This window comes from Mobula hypostoma, chromosome 10 (assembly GCF_963921235.1).
Source record: "Mobula hypostoma chromosome 10, sMobHyp1.1, whole genome shotgun sequence".
NCBI classification, from domain to species: domain Eukaryota; kingdom Metazoa; phylum Chordata; class Chondrichthyes; order Myliobatiformes; family Myliobatidae; genus Mobula; species Mobula hypostoma.
Genome location: NC_086106.1, coordinates 110,753,949 through 110,780,079, shown reverse-complemented (window position 1 = coordinate 110,780,079; position 26,131 = coordinate 110,753,949). Strand labels below are relative to the sequence as shown.

The 26,131-nt window shown below is 48.6% G+C and overlaps 1 protein-coding gene across 1 annotated transcript; it reads left to right on the top strand.

The window, feature by feature from the left end:
* The first annotated feature begins 338 nt into the window (after positions 1-338).
* Positions 339-7,443, top strand: LOC134352571 (uncharacterized). The gene is made up of 4 exons (XM_063059823.1): positions 339-450; positions 5,274-5,576; positions 6,788-7,062; positions 7,261-7,443. The coding sequence occupies exons 1-4, from the start codon at positions 339-341 to the stop codon at positions 7,441-7,443; spliced, it is 873 nt and encodes a 290-aa protein (XP_062915893.1).
* The last annotated feature ends 18,688 nt before the right edge of the window (positions 7,444-26,131 follow it).

The following is a 26,131-nucleotide window of genomic DNA, read 5'->3' as shown; positions in this document are numbered from 1 at the left end:
CCGCTTCCTTAGATGTTCATCAGATTACATGTCAGACGGAGTTAGTCTGTTCCAGCAAGGAAGTAACAGAGAAATCAGAGCACATGATTTCCTTTTATGATGGAAACAAGTCCAGAATATTTTAGATAAGCCAGTCTTAAACAAATACTGACCAACTCACACTGCAGCCTTTCAAACAAAGAAAGTGCAGAAGAACTAAAGTGAATGTACCACAATTCACTCAAAGTGAATACAAACAATCATAAAGAAAGCTAAATCTATAAGGGAAAACACATATAAGGCACACAGAGAGGAAGCAGACTGGCTTGTGGACTGGTGAACACAACACGAGTCTCATCATGGACAAGACTGAAGAGATGATTGTGGATTTCAGAAAGTTGCAGGCTGACCACTCCTTAATACACATCAATGGCTCCTCTGTGGACGGAGTCAGGAGCGTCAAGTATCTTGGTGTGCACATCATGGATGATCTCACCTTGTCCCTCAACATCTCCTCTTTAGTCAATTAAGCACAGGAGCCCCTCCACTTCCTGAGGATATTGAGGCGTGAGGCTCCCCACCCCCATTCTACCGGAGCACCATCGAGAGTGCCCTGACCAGATGTAACACTGTCTGGCTATGGGAATTGCAAGGTATCTGACCACAAGACCCTGCCAGGGGTTGTGGGGATGGCTGTGAGAATCATACGGATCTCTCTCCCCCTCCCATCCAGGACATACACCAAATGTGGGGAAGGGTTGCACTTGAATCTGAGGGGGACCAATATTCTTGTGGGTGGGTTTGCTGGAGCTGTTGTGTGTGGTTTAAACTAATCTGGCAGGTGGATGGGAACCAGTATGATAGAGCTGAGGATGAGCCAGCAGGTTTACAAGTAGATGATGTAACATGTAATATGAATGTAAGGAAGGACAAGCCAATGACTGGTACAACTTCAGACAGAGCAAAGAGTTAAGTTGTACCACAGAGGCAAAATTCATAAGGGCAAAGAATGCAGGACTGAAGGTGTTTTATTTTAATGCACGTAGTATTCGGAATAAGGTGGATGAACTTGTGGCGCAATTAGAGATTGGTAGATATGACCTTGTGGGCATCACTGAGTCATGATTGAAAGAAGGCTATAGTTGGGAGTTTAACATCAAAGGATGTACTTTGTATCGAAAGGTCAGGCAGGAAAGCATAGGCAGTGATGTGGTGCTGTTGGTAAGAGATGGAACTACATCCTTAGAAAGAGGAGAAGGCTGAATCTTTGTGGAGTTAAGAAACTGCAGGGGTAAAAATTCATAATGGGAATCATATATAGGCTTCCAGATATGTGGGGTTGAGATTGCAAAGGGAGCTGGTAAAGAGGGCAAATGTCACAATTGTAATGGAGGACTTCAATCTGCAAGGGGATTGAGAAAGTCAGGTTGGTGTCAGATAGTAAGAGAAGGAATTTGTTGAATGCCTACAAGATGGCTTTTTGGAGCAGCTTGTGCTTGAGCCTACTCGGGGAAAGGGTATCTTAGATTGGGTGTTGTGTAACAACACAGATTTTATTAGTCAGCTTAACATAAAGGGACCCATAGCAGGCAGTGATTATAATATGATTGAATTCTTACTGCAAATTGAGAGGGAGAAGCACAAATGACATGTATCAGTATCGCAATGGAAAAAAGAGAATTACAGAGGCATGAGAGAAGAGCTAGCCCAGGTGGATTGGAGGGGGATACTGGCAGGGATGATGGCAGAATAGAGGTGGATGAAGCTCCTGGGAATAATTTACTAGTCGCAGAATAGATACATCCCACAAAAGAAGTTGTTCTCAAGTGGCAGGGCTAGGTAACCGTGGCTGAAAAGGGAAGTTAAGGACGGCATAAAAGTCAAGGAAATGACACATAAGGTAGCAAAAGTGAGTGGGAAGTTGGATGATTGGGAAGCTTTTAAAATGCAACAATACGCCACAAAAAAAGGTATAAGAAGGGAAAAAAGGGAAGATGAAATATGAGGGCAAACTAGAATTGCGATTGCAGTAGGACTTAGACAAATTGGAAAAATGGCCAAAAAAGTGGCAAATGGAATACAGCGTTGAGAAATGTATGATAATACATTTTGGTAAAAGGAACAATAGTGCAGACTATTATCTAAGTGGGGAGAAAATTCAAACACCGGAGGTGCAAAGGGACTGAGGAGTCCTCATGCAAGACTCTCAGAAGGTTAATTCACAGGTTGAGTCTGTGGTAAAGAAGGCAAATGCAATGTTGGTATTTATTTCAAGGGGAATAGAATATAAAAGCAAGGAGATAATGCCAATTCTTTATAAGACACTAGTCAGGCCGCAGTTAAGAGTATTGTCAACAGTTTTGGGCCCCATATCTCAGATAGGATGTGTTGTTATTGGAAAGAATCCAGAGGAGATTCACGAGGATGATTCTGGGAATGAAGGGGTTAACATATGAGAAGTGTTTGGCAACTTTGGACCTGTACTCCAAAGGAGGCCAAGTCGGGAGGCCCTTATGGTCATAGGGAGCGTGGAATTGGTGTCCAGAGAGAGTCTTCAGCTGAAGTCTTGGCTTTAGTAGAGAATTCAGGAACAATGCTAGCCTTAGAACTGATAGTCCTAAGAACCATCAAACAAGGTTACTCAAGAGTCAACCAACAAACTGGCAACTCCTTGTTGTGGTTGCAGGGTCTTTATCCTGTAGTTTCTGATGGGAAGCAGGTGTGTGTAGTTAGTGGAACCTGGGAATGATTGGAATTTAAATGAGGTGATTGAGGCCCAGTTCCAGAGGTAAATGGCATGGTGGGGGATTGCCAGAAGGGACCATGACCATGTGGCGGAGGCCAAGTCATGGGTATATTCAAAGCAGAAGTTGATAGGTTAGATTAGATTAGATTATGAGGACACGCAGTCCTCTTTTATTGTCATTTAGTAATGCATGCATTAAGAAATGATATAAAACTCCTCTGGTGTGATATCAGAAAAACAGAGGACAGACCAAGACTGAAAAACTAACAAAAACCACATAATTATAACATATAGTTACAACAGTGCAACAATACCATAACTTGATGAAGAACAGGCCATGGCACAGTAAAAAAGTTCAAAGTCTCTCGAAAGTTCCACATCTCACGCAGACGGTAGAAGGAAGAAAACGCTCCCTGCCATGCCCGACCACAGTCCGACTCTGAGTCGTCTGAAGACTTAGAGCTCTGATCAGCCCTCCGACACCGAGTACCGAGCACCATCTCTATCCGAATGATTCGACCTCAGCCTCGGTCGCCAGCAGCAGGCAAAGCCAGCAATTTTGGGGCCTTCCCTCTGGAAGATTCTCGATCGCCCAGTAACAGCGGCAGCGAACCGGCGTTTCAGAAATTTCTCCAGTTGTTCCTCCATGCTTTCACGTCTGTCTCCATCAAATCAGAATTGTCCACGGCCCCTATTTAACAGAAACGATATCTTTTCACCGGAGAGCTGCGCGCGCTGCGTCGTGCCGCCATCTTCTCTTCCCGCTATTTCCTGATTGTTCAGAGCATCAAGGGCTATAGTGAGAGGGCAGGTATATGGGGTTAAGTGCGATCCGGAATCAGCCATGATGGAATGGCGGAGCGAACCTGATGGGCTGAATGGCCTCATTCTGCTCCTGCGTCTGCAGAGCCCTCACCATTGTCAAGGACCTCCCCCATCTGTCCCACAATCTCTTTGACCTCCTACCATCAAGCAGAAGATATCGCCGTATAAGAACAAGGACAGTTAGGCTGGGTAACACTTCTCCCTCAGGCTGAGAGACTTCTGAAAATCCCGCTGCCATCCAATACACATTATTTATATCAGCATCAGTAGCAGTAATTCTGTTGTATATTTAACCATATATTGTAGATGCACTTTATGGCAATTTGATAACTGCAAAATACATTTATATGTTTATATTATTGCATGTGCTCTATGTGATAAGGTACTGTGTTTTACACCTTGGTTCCTGAGGAATGGTGTTTTGTTTAGCTGTATACCCAGGTACAGTTAAATGGCAATAAACTTGAACAATAAAATTCCTGGACTCTAATCCAATAATCAAGAAGGGGAGAGCCTCCCTCTTTACAGGGGTTTGTCCGGGGTGTGTGGGAGGGAAGATTTTCTCATTAACAGGGGTCACTATTTAACTGATTCTCTATAGTATATTAGAACATTGGCTTATTATTATTATCAGGTATGAAGGGATAGTGAACTATGCCGACCATACAGGTAATTTCAGCACAAAAAGTGTAACAGTTACAGAGAAAGTGCAGTGAGATGGGAGTTTCCGTGTGACTGGTGGTAAGTCACTTTTGAATTTTCTGCCCAATTTTGGGGGGGGGGCGCGGGTGGTGAAGAGAAGAGAGAATAAAATGCCCCGTCCCGTGCAGAGATGAGTAGACGAGATGAGAAATGGGCGGGGAGGTGGTTGGTGAGCAAGGGGCGGGCCTAGCTAATATATTAAGTGGAGGATGCAGATGTTGGGGCCTCGGTCCCCATCCCCTCACCTCTGTGAGCTCACCGAGACATTACAATCTAGTGACGTACCCCCCGTGCCGTCAATGCGGCCCCAGCTTCAGGCGGGGTCTGTGAAGTCCTGGACAGGTGTCATCAGAGCATCTCTCCGACCGCGGCATACAACGCCATACGCCTACGAACTTTAAAATAGCACCTCAGAGAATACATCTCCAGCCACACAGAGGGAAGGTGGGTGAAACGGGAGTGAAGAGGGGTTTGCGGGGCATGGATGGGGATGTTGTCGGACAGATGGGAGGGCGTAGCTCGGTGGGGGGTGGAGAGAGACGACGCCTTCCTACCTCCCACTGGAATCGTCAACTCCCATCAGTATGCAGTGTGTATACCGAGAGTAGATACGATTTACATTAAAACACTCCCGCCCTCACGCAGTGAATGAAGTTTCCTGCACACCGTCCCACCACGCACCGCTGAGATCGCACACAGAGTGAATCTCCCGCCACAGGTTTCTAGAGTCAGACAGAGTCAAGCTCCCCCGTTTCTGTCCCACTGTAGAGATCATGGAGCCCGCAAAGAGGAACACATCACGAAGGCGACGGATCGCTTCGGCTATTTCTCGTTTCTTTATCGCTACGTTCCAAATTCTGTGTCAATGTGAATGTTTGTCGGTGAGTTCTCAACCAAGAATAAACCTTGAGGGAAATAAGAACGGGAGGAACAAATTCACTCTCCCCCCTCCAGACCTGCCCCTCACCCACGTGACTCCACTTCCTGCACTCGCAGCGATTCTGACCATTCCCTTCCGCAGCCTCCAGAGAACTGATCATCCCTGAGAATTTGCGTCGTCAGCTCCCCGCAATCTCCGGGATAAGTGAGGCCAGGTGCACGGTCTCGGACAGTGCAATGAATCTGGAACTTTGTGATCTCCCACAGGGTTCCCAGTCCTGCTGCAAATGTGTCAACCGCGTAGTTCCGCTAAACGAGCAGCAGGAAAAGGAATTTTCTGCAGCGGGAAGCCAGGGAAATCACTCTTGTCCGCCGGACGACAACATTCTGCAAGCGAGCAGGGAAAATTGGCAAAATCCACGTGCGCCTGGAATTTCAGGCACAGGTACGGAGGAGTTGGTAGAGGGATTGGGGCGGGTCAGGCCCATAGAGGGAGTACCGAACACCGATTCCCATGACCGTACCCCCTGACGATAGGAGCGCCATGCATGGTTCCCGCCGCCGTATCCTATGGTCAGACCCACTCCAGGAGCAGCGTGCATAGTTCCTGCGTCCCTATTCCGGAGTCAAACCCACACCAGGAACACGGTATACAGTTCTCTTTGTCCCTGGGTCAGACGCACCAGGAGTATGGTGCAACACTCACATCACGCTGGAGGAACTCAGCAGGTCGGGCAGCATCCGTGGAAAGGATCGGTCGACGTTTCGGGCCAGAACCCTTCGTCAGGCCTGTAGAAGGAAGGGGCAGAGGCCCTATAAAGAAGGTGGGGGAGGATGGGAAGGAGAAGGCTGGTAGGTTCCAGGTGAAAAACCAGTAAGGGGAAAGATCAAGGGGTGGGGCAGGGGAGGCAGGGAGGGGATAGGCAGGAAAGGTGAAGAAGGAATAGGGGAAAACACAATGGGTAGTTGAAGGAGGCGGAACCAAGAGACAGCTGGGGGAGGGGGCAGAGTGACATAGGGATAGGGGAAGGGAGGGGGAGGGAATTACCGGAAGTTGGAGAATTCTGTGTTCATACCAAGGGGCTGGAGACTACCTAGACGGTATGTGAGGTGTTGCTCCTCCAACCTGAGTTTAGCCTCATCATGGCAGTGGTGGCTTTGACCTCAGCTCCGGTAATTCCCTCCCCTTCCCTTCCCCTATCCCTATGTCACTCTGCCCCTCCCCCAGCTGCCTATCACTTCCCTCATGGTTCCGCCTCCTTCTACTACCCATTGTGTTTTCCCCTATTCTTTCTTCACCTTTCCTGCCTATCCCCTCCCTGCTTCCCCTCTCCCACCCCTTTATCTTTCCCCTTACTGGTTTCTCACCTGCAACCTACCACCCTTCTCCTTCCCACCCTCCCTCACCTTCTCTATAAGGCCTCTACCCCTTCCCTCTACAGTCCTGATGAAGGGTTCTGGCCCGAAACGTTGACCGATCTTTTCCATGGATGCTGTCCGACCTGCAGAGTTCCTGCAGCGTGTGGTGAGTGTTGCTTTGACCCCAGCATCTGCAGAGTATTTTGTGTTTAGGAATATGGTGCATGTGTAGAAAATTAAAAGAATTGTTTTGTTTTAAAAAGAAACAACATCTGTCCCCTATCCTTCCCTCTCCAGGATATGACCCAGCAGTTACTCCCATCCCTCGTCCATTCCTGGCATGGGATCCAGCTCCCATGGATCCCTCGAGGTCTGGGACAGCGATCCCCGTTGGCGCCTTCTCTTCGGCAGAGGGTCCAGGATGTCCCGAGTGCAATAGGGACGTTGGAAGCTCGGGGCTGGAGGAGCAGCAGCCCCAAGATGGCCTCGACGAAAGCGTTCCATCTCCCGCTGAGTCGCCGTCCCTGGGGACGGTCCCCTCCTCTTCTACGGGACAGGAGGAGGGGGAGGATGTGGAGAAGATGGAAGAGGAGGAGGTGGGGAAGCCGGGGACGTCCCAGGAGCAAGGTGGACAGGAGCAGAGCGTGGATTTCAGTTTCTACTCGATGTGGGAAAAGTTGTGGGACCCCCTTTGGTCCAGTCCCCACTCGTCGGACGTTTTAAGGTATGGGTTGGAAAACAATCACCCAAGATCTGAACACCATGTGCAGGTTCTGTACCCGTCTAAGGAGGCCGCACCTGCGTCCTCCATCCCGGACTCTGAGCTGCTCAGGGTGCCCCCCACAGATTATGAATTCTGGGCCATCTTCAACTTCGCTGGAACAGAGGCGGCGAGGATGCTGCTGATAGAGCGCCGGGAGAAGGCTGCAGCTGAGAAGACCTCGATATCCTGAGGGACCCCGTGGTTTCAGACGGGACAGGGTGGCTCCGAGACGGCACGACAGGGTCGGTTAGGCCACGTTTGTAACCGGGGAGTGAGGGATTAATTTTGGGCCCAGGGTGAGACTGGAGTCAGACTGAGTCCAGGGGGCACAGCTAGTTGACTTCAGCTTTATTGTCATTCAGTCCGACAGCTGTATACCCGCAAGGGTTACAACATTCGTACAAAACAATGTCCACAACACAGTACATATAACTCATACATATAACACATAAAGTTAAGTAATATATTACCACGAGTTACCTATCAGTTTTTAAATATTTATTTATTTATGGAGCATTTACGATGCAATTAAAAAGGAAACAGTGTTACCCAATGTGTGATGTGCCTTGATCGTGTCATGGAGTTCAGCAGACTTACAGCCTGGGGAGAAGAAGCTGTTTCACATCTTAACCTTCTGGTGGAGAGTTGGGAGATGTGGGCCACGCAGAAGGCCCTGTGTATGCAGAGCACCTGATATTTATGGATATTTATCTGATGGATGATATAGTGACCCCAATGATCCTCGCTAGCCTCCTCCTGAGTCTCCTGCAATTCTTAGAGACCCTGTGTGGGGTTAGGAACAGGAAGTGAGGGGGGGAGAGAGCGAGCGTTAATCTCTGGTGAGGAGGGGAGAGAGAGTGTTAGTGAGGAGGGAGGGGGTCTATAATCTATATACTACTAAAACTCTCATGCTCTGTTTGTGACTTCCAATTAGCGCAAACGGTGCATTAGAGTGGCACTTTTTTTGGCTAAATCGAATTAAAAATGCGCTAACTTACAGAATGCAGGCAAAGTTCAGGGTTATATATTCGTATAAAATTGCTCTTTCACCAAAAATCAACAGGCTGGCTTTCACCCGAGACTGGATCGGCCACCATGGAAATCGGGAGGCCACAGGCCAACGCATGCGCACGGCCAGTCTCAGCAGCTTTATGGCTTTGGTGTTACTGCTTACTATCTTCTATCAAGCATTAGGGTAAAAATATATGGATAGCCTAATTATGCCGCGTGGAAAGAGAAGGGGGACATTATGGTTAAGAGATGACGCCAAACATCGTACGGAAGCAGCAAGGAAAGGGAGAGAACAACAATCAGATGAGGCCAGGGCCGCACGGCTCCAGGATCAAAGAGTCAGGACAAAAAAGATGAGAGAAGAGGAGACAGAGGAGGTCAGGCATACACGTCTCCAAAATGACAACAATAGGCACAGACGGAGGAGAGAACAAGAATCCCCATCAGGCCAGGGCCGCACGATTCCAGGATCAGAGAGAAAGAACAAATGGTAGAAGAGATGAAGGATGAAAAGGCTGCATGTCTCCAGAATGACAAAAACAGGCAGAGGAGGAGGAGAGAGGAAGAGACAGAGGAGAAAAGGAAAGATCAACTTGAGAATATGTGGCACAGAGTAATTATTGCGAGAGTTGCTGAAGACGACAATGGCCGCTTTCGACGACACTACCTCGACAGAGAAAGAGCAAGGCAAAATGCACGACTGGCATGCCGTCACATTTCTGTCAGTGTTGGTTCGATGACCAGAGTATGCCCTCACTGTCGTGCCTTCCTATTCACTGGAGAAACCGCACATTTCTGCTGTACGAAGGGACAGGTCAGGATAGGCAATTTGCAGCCTCCACCTAATGAACTCCTCAATTTGTACAGCAGTGATGAATCTATTGCAAACGAGTTCAGGAAGAACATCAGACAATACAATTGCCTCTTCCAAATGACATCCTTTTGTGCCAAAGAAGTCATTCCAACTAGGAATCAATGGAATCCTTCTGTGATTATGCAAGGCCAAGTCCGTCATTACATCGGACATTTAATTTCAGACCCAACCCGGCAAGCCCAATTCCTTCAAATTTACTTCATGGATACTTAATGTTCATTCTGGTCACATATTTGTCTTCCTATGCGTCTTTCTTCTTTAATAAGCTGAGTTTTTCTTCTTTAATCTCCAAATCAAAGAGATAGCAATAGCATTCAGGAAAATGTAATGTTCATTCTGGTCACATCAGACTGCACTACTCTTCTCTCAAAGGGTGCCCCAACGGGTCACCCTGTTGTCTAGTAACCAATAAAGTGATTGGAACAAAAAACCTTGTTTGGTGTTTCAGGCTTGTAACTTCCTAGTCCCTCCATTGGTGCTCATTCCCTCCTTTCTATTCACCCCTTGGTGCTTCCTCACTCCTCACCGGCCCTTCCTTAGGTGTAATGTAGGGCTCTCAGTAATACTAGACGGACTGTTAACTGTGAATTGTTTATTACCAAAATGGCTTCTCTGAGGTATTATATTAAAATGGCTTCCCGTACTGTTAACTGCTGAGCAAGGGGTTCCCTGTAACAGCAATGTTCAGATTATCCAATGTGATAATGGAAACTGTATTCATTTGTTAGCCAATGGAAGTCATGTTCTGCTATCTTGTATATGTGTGCTGAGTTGAGGAGCGCGGGCTTTTTCGGGAGGCAAACATAGAGGACGGACGTGTGAGGAACGGACAGTGGTTCCAGGGCAGCGGACACCGGACCTCGGGGGTTTGGAAGGTGGCCGGAGTCTCGGAAGGACGTTGTGGATGGAATCGGAGGTGTGAGCTCCAACATATTAAAATATTATGTGCACAAGACTGATAAGTCACTTATGTGGCGCCTTTTCTTTTAGTTGTTGCTATTAACCCATCACCAAAAATTTGCTATAAAGTATCATTCTTTACTCGCACTTTGTATATTGTTTTATATTTGTGTCATGGCTGATCATTGGGCGACTCAAACCTTATCCGCACCAAAGCATTTGCACTGTTTGGCGGGGTCGACGGCTAGTCACCCTTGGCAACGGGAGTCAGTGGGGCAAAGACCGTCACATCTGGGGGCTCGTCCGGGATTTGAATTCTGTCAGGATACGGGGTAAATCGCCTGGGTTAAATTAAAAGGGATGGATGCGGATAAGATCGAGCTTTGGTGTGAGATCGAGGATGTACCGGTTACTCATGCCTCCATATTAAGTGGGGTGGATGTACATACCCCGGATGATGTGTTAATTCGATGTTTGAGTACAGTCAGAGCCATCGGTAAGGTTGAGATTGTAAGCAGAAAGATTGGTAAAACGGGGTCTCAGCCTTTGTGCTGATACAGACAGGTGCTGACGTCAAGGAATTGGGACTGCCCCAGTCTATTGGTGACGTAGGTGAGGCGGGGCCATGGGGCGTGCACGCTGTCACGGTGGGAGGGTCTGAAGAGACACCAGAGGAGTTGCCCGAAGCTCGGGGCGGAGATTTTAGAGAGCAGGTCCAATTGTCTTTGAGGGATGAAGGAAGGGAGTGGTCAGATTTGGAGAATGTAATTAGTTCTCATTCCCCACAGAAGGGGGAGGGCTCTGAGTTGGCCTCAGCCATTAACTCTGGTGAACCAGGCGGTGGGTCCGCGACAGAAGTTAAAAATTTTCTCAAGGAGGACCCCCATCCCCGACGGGGAAGAGGATTACGAGTCCTGGGTAGGACATACCTCTCAGTTGCTTGGTGAGTGGCAGTGTTCTGAGGTGGAGAAGTGGAAAAGAATGGGGGACAGTTTGAGATGAGTGGCAGCTGAGGTGATAAAAGGGGTGAGAGTTAACCAGCCTTTGCTTCTTGGAAGGAGTGTCTAGTTGCCCTAGAAGAGGCGTTTGGGCTGACGGGAAGCCCGGTGGAGCTTTTAGGGAGGATTCAGAATCTGCGTCAGGAGAAAGGGGATAAGTTTTCTGACTTTTCTCCGACTAGAGCAAAGGCTAAATTGCCTGAGGTGCCGGGGGGTCATTTCAGGGAATGAAGTGGATCAGATAAGAATCGACCAGGTTGTCAGGGGTGCGCGGAGACATGATGCGATCGCTAAGAGCCTCCGGCAGTCCAGCAGAATGCGTCCCTCAGCCCCCCCCCCCCCTGTCTTTTGTTCAGTTGCGCAGAGAGGTCAGGGAGGAGGAGGACGAATTGGAAGCAGAAGGCGGCTCTGGTAACAAGGTACAGTCCTCAGTCGTATACCCTTGTGGTGAAATGGATGGGGTCAGCTCCACGAGGGAGACATATAATGAGGTCGCGGCAGGTGGGGTCCCTCCGCGGGAGGGGACTAGCGGAGAAGGCGCCTCTCAGAAGGGACAGACGGCACTCAGGCCAGGCGGAGGCCGGGGACCTGCGAGGCGAGTCATGTGCTATAACTGCGGGGAAGAGGGGCACTTCAGGCGGGAATGTGAACGGCAGGGAGCCCCTCAGAGGGAGAGTCCCCGGGTGTCCCAGCAGGAAGGGGGTCGGGAAAATTCGAGGAGACTCAGTGAGGGAGCGGACTGGAGTCTCTGGGAAAATACGTTCCCAACAATGTGCCGCGGGACCCTCGGGAGGAAAAGACCCTATCCCAGAAGGATTGGTTGAGCCCCGATCCAGCGTGTGGATACGAATAGAGGGGATAGATGCAAAAGCCATACTCGACACGGGGTCGCAGGTCACATTACTGTACCGGTCGTTCTACAATCAGTATCTGGCGCATTTTCCCCTGACACCTTTCAGTGCACTGGAGATTTGGGGCATCAGTGATGGTGATTACCCATACGATGGCTATTTGTGGAACTGGAGTTCCTGGAAGCTGAGGTGGAGGTGTCTGAGGCTTATGAAGCCCTAGTACTGATTTGCCCAGACCCTGGTGAGACTGGGGGTGTGTCAATTGTGGTGGGGACCAACACCCCTATTGTGCAGGGACTCCAGGGAGCCTGCAAGGAGAAGGCGGAGGTAAAGACTTTTTGGAGACTCTGTCAGTGCACCCAGTGTTCTGAGCTGCATTTGAGGAAGCGTGGGGTCGCCCTGGGCTGGATGTGATGTGTGAACGAGGCACTGTGTGGTGTGCCCAGTCGAAGCCCAGGGTGGTGCTGCCGGGTGAAGTAGCGAGAGTGATGGGGATCCCCAGATTCCCGGGAGTGCCTGATGGTGAAGGCCTTTTAGTGGACACCCCGGAAGATCTCGAGGGGGAGTCGAGATTCCCTGCTGGGGCGCTGGTGCAACCCGAGTTGCAGAAGCCCTCGGTGATACAGGCAGGCAAGCTGCTGGTGATCGTCAGGAACACTACTGCACGGGAGGTCACCTTTAAGCGAGGAATGCCTCTGGCGCATTTGTTCCCGTTGACGGTGATGCATAGCGCCCCCGTGAGGCCAGTTGGGGAAGAGCTGTCGGGAAAAAGGCCTAAGTTGACTGCTGAAGCTTTTAAATTTGGGGCATCACCTGTACCGGAGGGTTGGAAGCGCAGGCTGGTGGAGAAGATGTTGACCTTGACAGATGTTTTTTCCCTTGATGAGTTTGATGTGGGTTGTTCCAGGAGCACTCGCCACACCATACGGGTGACTGAGGATACTCCGTTTAGAGAACAATCACGGCGACTGGCCCCTGCAGACGTGGAAGACATGCGGCAGCATTTGGGCAAGTTGAAGAAGGCTGGGATCACCATGGAGTCCCGAAGCCCATATGCGTCTCCTATCGTAGTGGCCTGGAAAAGAATGGGAAGGTTTGTATGTGTGTGGACTATAGAACACTGAACAGGCACACGGTCCCAGATCAGTACATGGTGCCCCGGGTGGAAGATGCGCTGCCCTGTCTGAGTAGGGCGAAGTGATTTAGCGTGCTGGATTTGAGGAGTGGGTATAACCAGATCCCGATGAGTGAGGCCGTTAAGGAGAAGATGGCCATTTGCCTTTTGGGCTTTTACCAGTTCGAATGGATGCCCCAGGGCCTATCAGGAGCCCCTGCCTGTCACAATGGGGGCATTGGGAACAGACCCAAATGTAAGACACAGACACTGAAGTACAAGGATCAGGACCTGACTAGAGTAGGGACGTAACAGGATACAGACAACGAGCAGGGACAAGAACGCAGACTCGGGCATGGACCCTGAGCCAGAGACTGGACAAGGACCCAGAACCTGGGTCTTGCCTTGGGCTCGGGCGCCAGAACCAGGCATGGACATGACATGACTGCAGGACTAGAGGCTGGGGTCTTGAGGCTGGAGGCTTGGAGACAGGCTGAGGTCTTGGGCTTGAGGCTTGGAGGCAGGCTAGGATCTTTGCTCTTGAGCTTGGCTGCAGGCTGGGGTCTTGGTCTTGAGGCCTGCAGACTGGGGTCTTGGTCTTGAAATGCGGAGGCTTGGGTATGGATTCCGAGCCAGAGACTGGGCAAGGACCCAGAACCTGGGACTTAACTCGGGTTCGGACTCCAGAACTAGGCAAGGACAAGACAAGGCTACATGACTGGACATGGCTGGGTGAGGAACTCCTGGGTAGGGCGAGACACAAGGACAGGTAAAGGCACATGGACAGGACTCGGATAGAACTGGACTGGGCACAGACTGGACGAGGGCGTTCAGGAGCACGGAGCCTTGGACTAGAAGAGACGGGAGCACAGAACACAGAGCCAGGACCCCTTCTTGGGAACAGGACGTAGGGCCAGGACTCATACACAGAACACTGAACATGAAGATACAGATCCCAACACGGTAGTGGCAAACGGCTGGAGCCACCTAGTGAAGGCGTGGACACAGAGACAGGTCCCAACACTAGGTGGTGGCAAACAGCCAGACCCACCTAGCAAAGGCATGGACACAAAGAGACAATTCCACACAACGAAAGACAGTTCCTTATCTTGACCTAACAAGGCTCCAGTCTTGCTCTGGCGGTAAAACTTCAGTGGTACAGGCACGGTATGCAGGCGGGGTATCCAGGCTAGGTGAGCAGGCAGAGAGTCAGGCGAGGTATCCAGGCATGGAGCCAGGGGAGGGGGTTAAAGACAAGGAGGGGAACAGAACAGTCCAGCAGGGAATCGCTGATTTGCAGAGGTATTTATGTCTCAGCCCCAAAACGAGAAACATATGCCCACAACAGAAACTGGGGAAAACCAGAAACCCCAGAACAAGGAACCATGGACTGGACTGTGAACCGGAACACAGAGTTCACGGACCGGACAATGACACTGCCACCTTCCAGAAGGTCATGCAGAAGACAGTGGGGGATATGAACCTGCTCGAAGTGCTGGTATATTTGGATGACCTCATAGTATTTGGATCCACCTTGGAAGAACATGAAGCGAGGCTGATGAAGGTGCTCAACCAGCTGAAGCAGGAAGGGTTGAAGCTTTCCCTGGACAAGTACCAGTTCTGCCAGACGTCTGTTAGCTATGTTGGACACATTGCCTCGTGGATGGTGTAGTGGCAGACCCGGCGAAGATCGAAGCAATGACCACCTGGCCGAGGCTCCAGACCGTGATGCTCTGCGCTCGTGTAACATTCCGTTATATTGGCTTGTATATGTCTAGGGGAAATCCCGCCCAGCACCTGCTTCAACACTCCCCTCAGGGTCAGTCGCCGCCCGAATCAATCACAAACATCAATCATCAGCCAGCACACCCAGTAAATTTTAACAAATACACTTTATAGATATTACTAATTCTATGACATTAATATGCATTTGATACAGAGAGGAAAGTAATGGAAAAAAAAGGCGCCAACACTTATCAAAGTCAAAGTTCTTCGCGCGCTACCGTTGGAGCTCAATTCGATGTCAGACGACCACCCGAATTCCGTCGACTCACGGCTCGGGACCACCCTGAGTGATCGACCGGAGCCTCTCCACACGTCCGCCGTCCTCCTCGTCTCTCCTCCCGACTCCCCGCCAAAACCCAGTCCACAGTCATGTCATACCGCATGGCATCTGAAAACAAAACGATACATAACCACCCATTGGCTAATAGAACCTGGTTATCTCATTTAAAGTAAAACAAACTGTTAGTGCAAACTCTCTGCAGCGTTAAAATACAACAAAGCCACATTCCCCAGATTAACATAACAAAATCGCCATTTTAAATGTAACAAAAGAAAGACCCCGTACACTCGTTTCTAGGGTTCTGTGGGTACTATCGGAGATTCGTGAAGGGCTATGCCAAGGTGAGTCATCCCTTGAACCATCTTCTGCGTGGCTACCCTCCTCTGGGACAGAGGGGAAAAGGGAGAAAAAGACAGGAGGTGGGAGAATATGTGAACCTGTCAGAGCCCATCGGACAGAGATGGGATGACAAATGTGAAGCAGCTTTCCAGTCACTGAAGGAGATGCTGATTCAGGCGCCGGTGCTGGCTTTTGCAGACCCCCGATTGCCCTATCTACTACACACTGACACCAGTCATGAGGGGTTAGGGGCCACTCTATAGCAGGATCAGGGCGCTGGCCTGAGGCCTGTAGCGTTTGTCAGCTGGAGTTTGTCACCTTCAGAGAGAAACTATCCCACTCACAAGTTGGAGTTCCTGACGTTGAAATGGGCGGTGGTGGATAAGCTGAGTGGCTATCTGTATGAGGCCAAGTTTGAGGTGCGGACAGACAACAACCCACTCACTTACATCTTGACCTCAGCGAAACTGGATGCCACAGGCCATCGGTGGCTGGCAGCTTTTTCTTCATATGTTTTCAGCCTGAAGTACCGACCAGGGAGCCGGAATGTCGACGCGGATGCTCTGTCCGGACAAGGCCATGAAGAGCTTTGGAAGGACAAGGAGTAGGAGAGTGTTCCTGCATCCAGGGTGAAGGCGATGTGCCAGTTTGCTATCGCCATGCAGGCTGAGGAGAAGGAGAGGCCGGATCAAGCAGTGGACTCATTGGGGGCATCCGATGACGCTCTGCCCCTAGTGTACTGTGATATGACTGCTCTGAAGACCACACAGCTGCCAGGGTTAAGCCCTGGGGAAGTGGCCGCTGCGCAGTGAGATGACTCAGACATAGGCCCGGTCTGGCATGCCATGGAAGAGGGGGTTGTGACACGGGCGGAGAAGGCTATGAATGCTCCCATGTCCCTGTTACTGAAAGAATGGCTTCGGTTGAGGTTGAAGAACCAAATGTTATACCGGGTAACGTCACCCCCGGACCAACCTCGGTGTTGGCAGCTGGTCCTGCCGGAGAAGTATCGGAAGGTTGTGTTGAAGTCCCTCCATGATGACTCTGGACATTTGGGGGTGGAAAAGACCTATGGATTGCTCAAGGATCGGTTTTACTGGCCCCGAATGAGGACGGAGGTTGAAGAGTACTGCAAGTCCTGCATTCATTGCATACGACGGAAGACGCTGCCCGGGCAGGCTGCCCCTTTGTCCCACTTGCAGAGTGTGGGGCCTTTGGACCTGGCGTGTATGGATTTCCTGTCAATAGAACCCGATGCCAGCAACATGGCGAATGTCTAGGTCATCACAGACCACTACACCAGTATGCTCAACCTTTTCCTACCAAGGATCAGAGGGCGACTGCAGTGGTGAAAGTGCTATGGGAGAAGTATTTCGTGCACTATGGCCTTCCTCGGCAGATACATAGTGACCAGGGACGAGACTTTGAGAGCAAACTCATCTCTGAGTTGTTGGGCATGCTGGGGATTGAGAAGTCGAGGACCACGCCCTATCATCCACAGGGGGATCCCCAGCCAGAAAGGTTTAATCGGACGCTGCTAGACATGCTCGGGACTCTGGAGATCAGCAAAGAAAATCGATGGAGTCGACATATTGAGTATCTGGTTCACTGTTACAACTGTACCCGCAATGAAACTACTGGTTACTCACCCTATTATCTTATGCTTAGACGCGAGGCAAGGTTGCCCATTGACCTTTGTTTCGGGACTGATGCGGGTGAGGTGTGGCCGAAGCCTTACTTGAAGTATGTGTCTGATATGAGGAAAGAACTGAAAAGAGCTTACGAGTTGGCCGGGGAGGCTTCCGCCCGGCAGAATTGGAGACATAAGAGCAGGTACGACCAGAAAGTAAAGTTCTCTCAACTCCTGCCGGGAGACCGAGTCCTCATCAGGAATCTGGGATTACTGGGAAAACACAAGCTGGCTGATTGCTGGGCAGTCACGCCCTATGTGCTGGAGAGTCAGGTGCCAAACCTGCCGGTTTTCCGGGTACGGCCTGAGGATGGAAAGGGGCCTGTCAAGGTTCTCCATCGGAATGACCTGTTGCCCCTGGGGCAAGATGTGCAGGTACAGCAGGAGCCTGACGAGGTGGTTGCACCCAGTACCAGGACTCTGAGTCCCCACAGGGTGGAGGACCTGCCTACCCCAGGAGAGACAGGCCCGGGCCCAGCCCCTGTGAGAATACTGATTCGGAAGATGATGACTGGGATGGTTGGTACATTCTGACATTCACTGATGCTCACGGGATGGAGAAAGAGACTCCTGGCCTTTCCCCCACTGGGTTAGAAGGGGCTAGTGAGGGGCAGTCTGTGGTACCACAGGGCGCTGAAGGGAAGGATGTAGGGCCTGAATCAGAGATAGAGGGTTCCGAGGTGCAAAGAGGCTTGGGTGACCGCTTGGGGGAGGGTTCGCCTCGTAGTTTCAAAGGGTCCCCTGTAGTGTCCTAGGCAGAAGGGGTAGACGAGGGGGTACATAGCTGCATTGTGGTCTAACAATTCCTCACGTAATTTATATTCCTGCCTCACTTCCACGTTGCTCCATCATCGGCAGATAATGCCGAAATGTTCAGTAGGCACCACTTGCATTTAAAGTCTCGCACCCACTCCTTGGGTTACCTCAATGCTGCCGAAAAGTTCTGAAAGGGCCCACTCATGCCCTGTCAAACCACCATGTGTCTCCGTCTCTGATCATTGCTCTAAGTTGATCTTCTCCATCCATTGGGAAAATCCCACCCCAATGATATTTCTACGCAGCACATCACCTCTCTCTATGGCACGTACCACTGAGAATGAAGTGTATCCTTGCCTGTAAAGACTTGGCAAAGTGCCACTTAGAAGATAATGTAAAGATGTGGAAGAAGGTCATGGTAGGATGAGAATATAGAGAACATAGAACATAGAACGGTACAGCACAGTACAGGCCCTTCGGCCCACAATGTTGTACCAACCCTCAAACCCTGCCTCCCATATAACCCCTCCACCTTAAATTCCTCCATATACCTGTCTATTAGTCTCTTAAATTTCACTTGTGTATCTGCCTCCACCACTGACTCAGGCAGTGTATTCCACGTGCCAACCACTCTCTGAGTAAAAAACCTTCCTCTAATATCCCCCTTGAACTTCCCACCCCTTACCTTAAAGTCATGTCCTCTTGTATTGAGCAGTGGTGCCCTGGGGAAGAGGCACTGGCTATCCACTCTATCCGTTCCCCTTATTATTTTGTATACCTCTATCATGTCTCCTGTCATCCTCCTTCTCTACAAAGAGTAAAGCCATAGCTCCCTTAATCTCTGATCATAATGCATACTCTCTAAACCAGGCAGCATCCTGGTAAATCTCCTCTGTACCCTTTCCAATACTTCCACATCCTTCCTATAGTGAGGCAACCAGAACTGGACACAGTATTCCAAGTGTGGTCTAACCAGAAATTTACAGAGCTGCATTATTACCTCGCGACTCATAAACTCTATCCCTCGACTTATGAAAGCTAACACCCCATAAGCTTTCTTAACTACCCTATCTACCTGTGAGGCAACTTTCAGGGATCTGTGGACATGTACCCCCCGATCCCTCTGCTCCTCTACACTACCAGGTATCCTGCCATTTACTTTGTACTCTGCCTTGGAGTTTGTCCTTCCAAAGTGTACCACCTCACACTTCTCCGGGTTGAACTCCATCTGCCACTTCTTAGCCAACTTCTGCATCTTATCAATGTCTCTCTGCAATCTTTGACAATCCTCGACACTATCCACAACTCCACCAACCTTTGTGTTGTCTGCAAACTTGCCAACCCACCCTTCTACCCCCAACATCCAGGTTGTTAATAGAAATCAGGAAAAGTAGAGGTCCCAGAACCGATCCTTGTGGGACACCACTAGTCACAACCCTCCAATCTGAATGTACTCCCTCCACCACGACCCTCTGCTTTCTGCAGGCAAGCCAATTCTGAATCAACCTGGCCAAACTTCCCTGGATCCCATGCCTTTTGACTTTCTGAATAAGCCTACCGTTTGGAACCTTGTCAAATGCCTTACTAAAATCCATGTAGATCACATCCACTGCACTACCCTCATCTATATGCCTGGTCACCTCCTCAAAGAACTCTATCAGGCTTGTTAGACATGATCCGTCCTTCACAAAGCCATGCTGACTGTTCCTGATCAGACCATGATTCTCTAAATGCCCAAAGATCCTATCTCTAAGAATCTTTTCCAACAGCTTTCCCACCACAGACGTAAGGCTCACTGGTCTATAATTACCCGGACTATCCCTACTACCTTTTTTGAACAAGGGGACAACATTCGCCTCCCTCCAATCCTCCGGTATCATTCCCGTGGACAATGAGGACATAAAGATCCTAGCCAGGGGCTCAGCAATCTCTTCCCTCGGCTCGTGGAGCAGCCTGGGGAATATTCCGTCAGGCCCTGGGGACTTACCTGTCCTAATATATTTTAATAAGTCCAACACCTCCTCTCCCTTAATATCAACATGCTCCAGAACATCAACCTCACTCATATTGTCCTCACCATCATCAAGTTCCCTCTCATTGGTGAAAACCGAAGAGAAGTATTCATTGAGGACCTCGCTCATTTCCACAGCCTCCAGGCACATCTTCCCACTTTTATTTCTAATCGGTCCTACCTTCACTCCCGTCATCCTTTTGTTCTTCACATAATTGAAGAATGCCTTGGAGTTTTCCTTTACCCTACTCGCCAAGGCCTTCTCATGCTCCTTTCTTGCTCTCCTCAGCCCCTTCTTAAGCTCCTTTCTTGCTACCCTATATTTCTCAATCGACCCATTTGATCCTTGCTTCCTAAACCTCATGTATGTTGCCCTCTTCCACCTGACTAGATTTTCCACCTCACTTGTCACCCGTGGTTCCTTCACCCTACCATTCTTTATCTTCCTCACCGGGACAAATTTATCCCTAACATTCTGCAAGAGAACCCTAAACATTGACCACCTGTCCATAGTACAATTCCCTGCAAAAACATTATCCCAATTCACACCCACAAGTTCTGGACTTATAGCCTCATAATTTGCCCTTCCTCAGTTAAAAATTTTCCATGATAATGTTAAAGGCCAGGGAGCAGTGGTCACTGTCGCCCAGATGCTCACCCACTGAGAGATCTGTGACCTGACCCGATTCGTTACCTAATACTAGATCTAGTATGATATTTCCCCTAGTCGGCCTGTCAACATACTGTGACAGGAATCCATCCTGGACGCACTTAACAAACTCTACCCCGTCTAAACCATTGGAACTAATCAGGTGCCAATCAAGCAACACACATAAAAGTTGCTGGTGAACGCAGCAAGCTAGGCAGCATCTCTAGGAAGAGGTACAGTCGACGTTTTGTGCCGAGATCCTTCGTCAGGACTAACTGAAAGAAGAAATAGAAAGAGATTTGAAAGTGGGAGGGGGAGGGGGAGATCCAAAATGATAGGAGAAGACAGGAGGAGGAGGAGGGATGGAGCCAAGAGCTGTTCAGTTGATTGGCAAAAGGGATATGAGAGGATCATGGGATGGGAGGCCTAGGGAGAAAGAAAGGGGGAGGGGGGAAGCCCAGAGGATGGGCAAGGGGTATAGTGAGAGGGACCTGAGTGTGGCTTCATCTTGACAGTAGAGGAGGCCGTGGATAAACATATCAGAATGGGAATGGAGGAAGAACACTTTATATTCCGTCTGGGTAGCCTCCAAACTGATGGCATGAACATTGACTTCTCTAACTTCCGTTAATGCCCCACCTCCCCCTCGTACCCCATGCGTTATTTTTTATATTATACATATAAAATTTTTCTCTTTCTCCTTTTTCTTCCTCTGTCCCTCTCACTATACTCCTATTCACAAATAAAAGTTGTTAGTTTAATTGGTCAAAATCATTGGTTGTAATTCTGATTTATGTGAATGAAGGGTTGGGGGCAGAATATGTTTCGAGGCTCTGTAGACACATTTACAATTAAATCTGACCCATTGTTTGAATGCTACAATTCCTGACTTGCCTGCATTTTGCAGTGCGATGTGTGCACGTGTTGGGTGCTCTGACTTGTTGAGAAGGGTGTAAATTCTGCCTGCTGGGATTATGCAAAGTAGGCAGACGGTTTTGTTTGTTAATATGCATTGCTGATTGGATGCTTGTTCTATCAAGTGGACCTCAGAATTGCAACAAACACTACTGGGCACAAATCATTCTGCAGTTGCTTCTGCAATGTCAGTGACTGATATTGCTATGGCTGTGATGATACTAGAATGCTGTTGAGCTGAGGGAGAACTGATCACTGCCTCATTTAGTAATCCTTAGAATTACTTGAAGAACAACCTGGTTTTAACTGATGCAAGCCATTTCTGAAATTAAACCCCAATTTTCACCAATCATGGTTCTTTTAAGCAATGATCCAGGCGGATGAACATCAGATACAACCCAGAATTTAGAACAGTACAGCACAAGAACAGGCTCTTTGGCTCATGATGTCTGTGCTGACCGTGACTGGCCTGAAGTTATTTGCATCTGCCTGCACTTGATACATGTCCCTCCATTCACTCCTGTGTCTTATGGTCTTAATCCATCCGTTCCCTATCTGTTCATGAGCCTGACTAAATGCCATTTCATCACCACAAGAAGGCATCTTCCACTCTTCATGTAAAGAAATCGTCCTGCACGTTTCTCTTAATTCCCCCAACTCCGGACCTTAAAGCTCTGCCCCCTAGTACTTGACATTTCTACCCCGGCAAAGAGACTTCCATTGCCTATCCTATCGATGTCTCTGATAATTCCATAAACTTATCTCAGGTCTCCCCTCAACCTCTGACACTCCAGAGAAAGCAATGCTTGTCTATTCAATCCCTCCTTTTAGCTAACACTCTAATCCAAGTAGAATCCTAGTGAATCACTTCTGCACCTTCTCCAAGGCCTCCCCATGCTTCCTGTAATGTGACCAGAACTGAACACAATACCTCAAAAACAGCCTGAGCAAAGTTTTATACAACTGCAGAAATGATCAAAGTAGTAGGCAGCATGAATTTTGTGTGTACTATGTAGTAAAGCAAATTATAATCTCAAATGTTGATCGTTGTGCACATCTTTCCAGCAACAATCCAATTAGAGTCCTGTGAGTGTTAAATCATCTCATGTATGGCCTGGAAATAACAAATGTTGCAATTACTATGTGGCTGGCCGGTGGGGTAGTGACATACGCACTGGACTTTGAGACGAATGGTCGCAAGTTCGAATTCAGCCAGCTCCTTGCATGCTTACCATACCTGCTGGGTTAAGGCTGATTTATATTTCTGTGTCAAATGGGTGCCGTAACCTACGCAAATGGCCTACACACGTTGTGAGCATTTATACTTGTGTATTGGTGTGTCTGCGTCACTCTGCAATTCGCGCACGTCACACATGCGCACACACCTGCCCGTGCAAGGCTTCATGGGCCTGGTAGTCTTTCTCGGGGTAAACAAGTTTAGCAAGCGTCTCTTTTAGTAAAAGCTGTGTCCTCCATAATTTCGGAGGTCTGTAAAGCTTTATGGAAAGCATTGCAGCCAGAGTTCCTTCCCTGCCCTTCAGTCACCCAATGGGAAGCTATTGCAGCGTAGGAGGAAATGCAATGCTACAAAGCGGACCAATCACAGTTGTTGCGGTCTGCGTTGCCACGACGCGTAGTTGCATTTTGGGAGAGGTGCGCGTCAGGTTACGGCATAGGGATCCGCGTAGGCTTTGCGTAGGGTTCGTGGCTACACTGTACCTACGGCATCGATTTGACGCAGAAGTATAAATCAGTAAGCGTAAAAGACAGACAAAGATGCTAAAGAAATGGCAAGGTTTCTGCCTGATGCACCACAAGGCGTGGAAGGGAACAGCAAACACTTGCCATATACTCTGATGATTGTAAACTCCACAGTGTTTCCAGTATACTTCGTTATAGGTGGAGATAAAATTTATCAATATTTGGAGCAAACCATTCGCAGCTTCAAATATTCAGAATGTTGATTCCAAGTTAAGGCCCAAGTGAAGCAGTAACAATCCATAACTTTAAGAAACAATATTTACAACAATAATTAAATGTAATAATGGATATTCAACTACATCAGGGGTTTGAAATAAATGCTCTGGGATGATTGTTCATTTTCAAATGGTACAATTCATAATCATCCTTATTGCTTCTCGACATATTCTGTTCAGCTGACAACTTCTCCACAGGAGACACTTGTGACGGAATGATGCCCATCATAAAACAAAGGTGGAATAAAATTACTTGCAAAGAAGAGGAGAAAATTACAGAGATAAATAAGTTTATATTTATTGACTTGCCTCATTAAGCTACACTTACTCATGTTTATAATGTAGGGTAATTGATGAAAACGTACATAATTCACAACCACTGACATTGAGTTGGGATCCAGTTTAAGAGATGGTCTGACATGATCAATGATTCAAAACTTCCAAAGATTAAAGGTGCATTTTATTATCAAAGTATGCGTGCAGAATGCAACTCTGAGATTTGTCTTCTCCACATAGCTATTTAATACTGAAAAAAACCATGGCGTCGTTAAAAGAAAAAATATTCCCCCCCCCACACACGAAAAAGAATAGGAAACAAAACTGTCAAACCCCAACCCCTCCCTTGCACAAAAACCAACTGATTGCCCACCTAGAAAATGACAAGAAGAAACAAAACACAGAAAACTGAAGTAAATCATACAGTCCACACCAAGAATCCCATACGTCTTGAAATTTCCAGAACATCCTCCACTGACCCATGACCTCCCAAATGCCTTCTTGGAGAGCAACCACCAACCCGGCCTCCACTGCATTCTCCTCAAGGTTTCGATCGGCAAGAAATGGAGTCTCCCGATAGAAACATAGAGAAACTTACAGCACAATACAGGCCCTTTGGCCCACAATGCTGTCCCGAACATGTACTTACTTTGGAAATTACCTCGGGTTACCCATAGCCCTCTATTTTACTAAGTTCCATGTACCTATCCAGGAGCCTCTTAAAAGACCCTATTGTATCTGCCTCCACCACCGTTGCCAGCAGCCCATTCCATGCACTCACCACTCTTTGTGTAAAAAAACTTACCCCTGACATCTCCTCTGTACTTGCTTTCAAGCACCTTAAAACTGTGCCCTCTTGTGTTAGCCATTTCAGCCTTGGGAAAAAGCCTCTGACTATCCACACAGTCAATGCCTCTCATCATCTTATACACCCCTATCAGGTCACCTCTCTTCCTCGGTTGCTCCAGTGAGAAAAGGCCAAGTTCACTCAACCTATTCTCATAAGGCATGTTCTCTAATCCAGGCAACATCCTTGTAAATCTCCTCTGCACCCTTTCTATGATTTCCATATCCTTCCAGTAGTGAGGCGACCAGAACTGAGCACAGTACTCCAAGTAGGGTCTGACCAGGGTCCTATATAGCTGTAACATTGGCTCTCGGCTCCTAAACTCAATCCTATGATTGATGAAGGTCAGTGCACTGTGTGCCTTCTTAACCACACAGTCGACCTGTGCAGCAGCTTTCAGTGTCCTATGAAATCGGACCCCAAGATCCCTCTGATCCTCCACACTGCCAAGTGTCTTACCATTGTGACGAGAATACACATAGATTAAGATGTTAGCTGTCCTGTGCTGGCACCAGTGGGATCAGCAGTTGGTCTGCCACCTGTCTTCAGGAGAAAGAGAGATAAGGAAAACAATGGAGCAGCATTTGGAGATGTTAATGAAGGGACGGAAGGAGAGCTGTCAAGATCGGCCCCCCTTTGAACCCTGAACTGTTTGAAGTGATGGACAGGCGATACCCCAGCAGGGGGATAAAAAGGGACAGGTTCGCTAAGGCAGACACACAGGACACCCCGAGGTAACGAGACCCTGGAAGCGGTGCATCTCCCACAAGTCGGTGGGAGGTTTTGGAGGGCTGGTCGCGGGACCAAGCCATAGACGCACAGGGTTGAAAGGTACAATTGGCGGGAACCTGGTGTGTGTCCGACCCTGCCTGGGTGCCAGGTTTCACTGCAGAGAAATGATCTTATCTGGAAACCGGGGGGGGGGGGGTCACAGTTGGTGACCTCAGAAGACATCAGAAAGGGCTCGCCTGAAAGCTGACTGCGAAGAATATGGAAGGTCTGTGTGGAAGCCGTTTGAATATTCATTCGTTTTGCTCTCTCTCTCCTTCCCCCCACTGTCCATCTCCCACGGCAGTGATTACTGTGAACTGAACTGAACTCAATTGAACTGAACTTTGCGTCACTTTGAAACTGGTCATTTACCCCTAGACGACGATAGAGCTTGATTGATCCTGTTATCCTAATTCTGTGTACATGTGTGTTTATCATTGCTGAACTGTTGCATTTATTATCCTTTTGATTAGAGTACTGTGTTGCTTGTTTCTTTAATAAAACTTTCTTCATTCTAGTAATCCAGACTCCAACTGGGTGATCCATTTCTGCTGGTTTGGCAACCCAGTTACAGGGTATGTAACACCATTAATACCATAGTCTGCCATCATATTTGACCTACCAAAATGAACCACCTCACATTTATCTGGGTTGAACTCCATCTGCCACTTCTCAGCCCAGTTTTGCATCGTATGAATGTCCCACTGTAACCTCTGACAGCCCTCCGAACTATCCACAACACCCCCAACCTTTGTGTCATCAGAAAATTTACTAACACATCCCTCTACTTCCTCATCCAGGTCATTTTTAAAAATCATGAAGAGTAGGGGTCCCA